The 5,677-nt window shown below is 40.3% G+C and overlaps 1 protein-coding gene across 1 annotated transcript; it reads right to left on the minus strand.

The window, feature by feature from the left end:
• LOC107636359 lies at window positions 1,166-2,266 on the minus strand. Its single transcript, XM_016339878.1, has 2 exons — window positions 1,864-2,266; window positions 1,166-1,707 (listed from the first exon to the last, which is right to left on the minus strand). The coding sequence occupies exons 1-2, from the start codon at window positions 2,264-2,266 to the stop codon at window positions 1,166-1,168; spliced, it is 945 nt and encodes a 314-aa protein (XP_016195364.1).

Genomic DNA, 5,677 nt, shown 5'->3' on the forward strand with positions numbered 1-5,677 from the left:
TTGATCACCAAGGGTTCTCAAGCCACCAAATCCATTTTACCCAATGACTCAAGCTTACCCAATCCCCTTAGCCTAGGCCAAGAGCAAGAAGACTACTCAAAAACTAAGGAAAATATTTCATCAAACATGTAGAATGCAATAAAAGTAAACATCACAAATTGCAATGTATATAAAATCTATCAACTACCAATAGTAAGAAAAGTAAATTCATAATCAAATCAACATTAAAAGAACATCAAACACTAATTTGTATTGAAGAAAAGATCCAAACCCAACAAGAGTCATCATCACAAAAGGTAGCAAAAAGAGAAATTAGCATAGAAACTAAGAGAAATCAAGAATAGAAACATGAAATTGTAGAGAAAACAAGATGAGAACATGAATTCGGAACTAGATCTAAGATGAAATTGACCTAATCTACCCTAATTCTAGAGAGAAGAGGGAGCTTCTCTCTCTAGAAACTATACTACATGATGCTAATCCTCAAACTAATTGCTCCCCCTTGCCCAAGCTTGAATTCTGCATGAAATAGTATTAGAAATGAGTTGGATTGGGCCCAAAATGCTCTAGAAATCGCTGGCCACAAGTTGCTTTTATTAAATCATGTGCACCAATCGGCGTGCACGCGCACAGTGCGCGTCCGCATCCCTAGACGTCAGGAAACTATGGCAAATTTTATATCATTTTGAAGCACCAGATGTTAGCTTTCCAACGCAACTAGAATCGCCTTATTTGGACCTCTGTAGCTCAAGTTATGGTCGATTGAGTATGAAGAGGTCAGGCTTGACAGCTTTACGGTTCCTTCATTTCTTCATGAGTTCTCCCACTTTGCATGCTTTTTCTTCATTCCTTCAATCCAATCTTTGCCTTCTAAACCTAAAACCACTTAACAAACATATCAAGGCATCGAATAGAATTAAAGTGAGTTAAATTTAGCTATTTTAAGGCCTAAAAAGCATGTTTTCACATTTAAGCACAAATCAAGGGAGAATTGCAAAACCATGTTATTTCATTGAATAAATGTGGGAAAATGTGATAAAATCCCCAAATTAAGCACACAAAAAAACCACAAAATTGGGGTTTATCACTTCTTCACCAATAAAACTGGCGCTCTTCACGGTGATACACTCGATTGAATGAACCTCCTATTCAGAAGCTCTTCCAACTAAGACTTTAGTTCAGCCAGCTCTATCGGAGCCATCCTATACGGTGCAATCGACACTGGTCCAGCTCCCAGTACCAATTCAATCGCAAATTCAATCTCCCTTTGAGGTGGAAACTCAGGAATATCCTCTGGGAATACTTCCGAAAAGTCTCTAACTACCAGAATCTGATCTAAGTTCTGGGAATCCCCCAAAGCATTAGCAGTTAACAAGATGTAACCGTGACACTCTTCCCCACTACAGTGCACCATTACTGAGTTCAAGTAGTAACCTTCCGCTATCACTACTCCACTTTCTCCTTCCAGCATAAACCGAATTGTCTGTTCAAAGCAATCCAACAAAACCCGATTCTTCGACAACCAATCAAACCCTAAAATCATATCCAACCCAACCATTGGTAAACAAATCAAATCATGCACAAAGTCTTTACCCTGAAGTTTGAATCCTACTTGCCTACAACCTGACCTAGTTATGACTGTCTGATGCGGAGTATGTACATGTAGATCAAATGGTAACTCTGACACTTTCAAACCTAGTTCCTCAACTTTAGCAAACAAAATAAACGAATGCGTTGCTCCAGTATCATATAATGCAATTAAGGTCTTATCACCAATTAAACAAATACCTCTCATTAAAGGATCTGCCTTGGAAGCATCCTTGGCATTCACAGCAAAAACTCGCCCTTGGTGCTGACTCTAACCCGCACTCTGGTTCCTCCCACGAGTGCAATCCCTCGCAATATGACCAGGCAAGCCACAATTGAAGCAACCACCTAAACCAATCTTGCAAGAGTTATATGGATGAAAACGTCCACAACGATCACAAGCTAAATTCGGAGAATTCTTACTCTGATTTCCTCTCCCTTTGCCACGCTGAAACTGATCATGAGTGTTCTTTCTGAAACCTCCTTGACCTTGAGGTGCATAGCCTCCTCTCTTGAAGCCTTGACCCCTTGGATGAAAATACTTGTCACGTCCCTTGCTAGATGTTCCTCCATGAGTCTCCTTGGATGCTGCTACTGTCTTGGCATACTCTTCAACCACCCTTGTTTTGTTTACCAAGTTCGAGAAGGTACGAATCTCCATAGGAGCCACATCAATCATTATGTTATCCTTCAACCCCCTCTGGTACTTGATACACTTCTAGCTCTCGTAGGTCTTCGGGGCACCCTAACATACCCTAGAAAACCTACAAAGCTCCTCAAACTTGCTTGTGTAGTCCGCCACATATAGAGAACCTTGCTTCAGCTGCATCAATTCCATCTCCTTTGCTTCCCTTGCAGACTCAGGGAAGTACTTCTTGTAAAAGGCTGTCTGAAACACATCCCACAGGACATTGGCGTTCTTGAGCTATAGCAAGCGACACTCTGCTTGCCACCAGTGTTGGGCCTCTCCCGCAAGCTGATAAGCGGCAAACTTGACATATTGATTATTTGGAACATGTTGCGCCTGTAAAGCACGCTCCATGGCCTGGAACAAATTGTCCGCTTCTGTAGGATTAGTTGATCCTCGGAAAGTTGGCGGATGAACCTTGAGGAACGTCGCCAAGGTCATCGGAACTCCTCCTGTGTTATCGCCATTTCCCTCAGCATTATTATTGGCATTCCTTTTGCCATTCCCATTTTTGTTTTCGGCTGCTTGGCCCAATCTCTGCACTGCTTGTAGAGTTGCAGCAGCATTAGTCTCCATGGTATTAGCGAGATTCGCCGTTGCCATCATGAATTCGGTATGATTGTCAGCTGGTTGCTTATTCCTACTTTCTCGTGAACGTGCTCGACCTTGTCCGTGATTGGCCATGTAGGGTTCCTGTCTACACCAAACAATCGATATCAAAGTGATCAGTTTAAATATCAAAAGTCTAGCGCATCAATTATCCCAAATAGGCACTCACAAACAAGTATGCTATGCATATATCAAATAGATAACATAATAGCATCAAAGAAAAGACACACAGAGTATGCAATGAAGCACAATCGGTCCATTCCTCAGGCTCACAAGGACGAATCTGGCTCTGATACCACTAAATGTAACACCCTAATTAGCCTAAGCTTTACCTCGCGTCATAAAGCAAAGGTTAATCAGAGATTACGATAATTCTAAGCTCATATATATAATATTTATAGAAGGAGTAGTATAATCTAGAAGCCCGATGAATAATATAGCTCAAAAATAGGATTCTAAAAGCGCAAAACATACTAACATAAGGCACAAGATAAAGATGTCAAAATAACAAAAGATAATAGTATAATATTATAAGAATCTAGCCATGGCTCGCGGAGTTTAAGCCGGCTAGTCATATATACAGACCAATAGAAAACCTGGTAGTAGAAACGGCTTATACAAGTTTTGTTCTCTCAATACAAGCCTCTAGGCAAAACAAAATTCAAAAGTGAGAGATGTATAAACAAAATAAACCAAAAAGACTCCAAAAGATATCCGGATCCTCTGCTCTATCACCAACCAAACAACTCACCGAGGTGGGTTGTGACCTGCATCTGAAAAATACAACAAAAATATGGTATGAGAACCAGAGGTTCTCACTATAGTAACAGTGCCCAGGGATGTAGGATATAAGACCCAGGAACGCCAAAGGCAATCCAAGACTCCATATCCATCACAAGATTCCAAACTTAAAGCATACTAAAATCAATAGAGCATATATATATGAATCTTAACTTAAACAAATAGGGTACTCTATCTTAGGGGGATTTCTATTCTAACCAAACACCATTGTCCCACAGCCTTCACCAACGGATCCTTCCTGTGATCCCATCCCCACTGCCTTCCAAACCTCCTCAATCCCAGTAGAAAGTACAATTAAATACAATGCAAGTAAATCACAAGTAAAAGTATATAAGGTAAGTAACTCAAGTAGCAATTAGACATGTTATACAAATAGGCATACAATTACAAGTTGGCAAAGCAAACAAACAAATAGAAAATGTACATGATGAATGCCTACCCTATTGGCTGTGACATCACATTGTCAGTTCAACTGCCAACCCGACACATCTCCATGGAGATGTCACCCTTTGGAATCATCATATAGGAACCCCCGAGATATAGTGCTCGGATCACTATCCAGGATTTTGCGCCTGCACGCTCTATTGATCCGAAGGAATGCGAGCAGGATACTCTTGCCATGGACCTCACATCTCAACGCAAGCAGGACGAACCACCGCCCTTACGCCGCCGCCGCTACCTCGACAGGCGGGATCCAACCGCCGTCCCTACCGGGCGCATAGCGTCTCATAATCTCAATATAAAACAGTAGTTCAGTGGTTTTTCAGAAAAACATTTTCAATACATCAGTGATTCCTCATCACACATTCGAGTTGTCGACTCGTCTCTACCACTGTCAAATCACATTTTCATTCCGAACTCAATCGTTCCTCAATTCCCATCTCATTCATCAACCATTCATTACATACCATCGAGCCATCCTCAGTACACCAGAGACCTAGTCCTCCGTTTTCTAAATTTTCCAAATAATAACATCTAAAGCCATTAAGTTTTTTTCCATGTTTTAAATGTCCCAAAACTAGGCCAAAGAGTCTTAAAATGGTGTTAGAGAAAAAGAGTTGAAAATAAAACTTAATTTTGAGAAACAGGGTGTGTGTGTGTACGCACAAGGGTGTGCGCGTGCATGCCCAGAATAAGTTTTAAAAAGTGTGCGTACGCATAGATGTGCGCGTACGCACAGGTACCAAAATCCATAAGGTCTGTTCGCTCTTACAAGCTGTGCTAGCACTGGAAACAGACTGACCTTCCCAACGTGTGCGTGCGCACAGGGCTGTGCGTACGCACAGGTTGCAATTTCTCATTGGTGTGTGCGCGCACAAGAAGTGCTAGTGCTGTAAATAGAGAGCCTTCCCCTATGTGTGCATACGCACAAGTCTGTGCGTCCACACAGATTAAGATTTTCGCTGGGTTGTGCATGCGCACATACAAGAAATCATAAAATTCTGCAACTTTGCAAAATTTCAGATTTTCAACACCAACTTTGAATGATCATAACTTCCTCTACATAATTTCAAATTTTTCAAGCTTCATATCGATTGAAAGGGTTTTCAATGAACTTTAATTCTAAACAAATTTTAACAAATTTTGAAAACCGAGGCAAAAGTTATGATCAGACAAATTTCACCAAAAACTAACTTTTACCCAATTTCACAATTCCTTGTAAAATAGAACCAAAACCATACCAAACCATTCTAAACTCCAATTCTCATCGAAATCAACACTCTATATCATATTACACCAAGCTTACCACATTTTCCTTCACCATTCCTCATTCTCAACCTCAACATTAATATATCACATTATAATCAAACCTCATTAACCTTTTTTTTTCCAACTACATTACCAATTCATCAACATTAATATCACATATATCAACACAATTTACTTCTCCATTTCACAAATCGTTCATTCTCATCATATCATTATCAAACTCAAGAATCATCAATTCATCATAAATCATCACCGATCATCATTCAACAACTCAACAACCAT

This window comes from Arachis ipaensis, chromosome B04 (assembly GCF_000816755.2).
Source record: "Arachis ipaensis cultivar K30076 chromosome B04, Araip1.1, whole genome shotgun sequence".
NCBI classification, from domain to species: domain Eukaryota; kingdom Viridiplantae; phylum Streptophyta; class Magnoliopsida; order Fabales; family Fabaceae; genus Arachis; species Arachis ipaensis.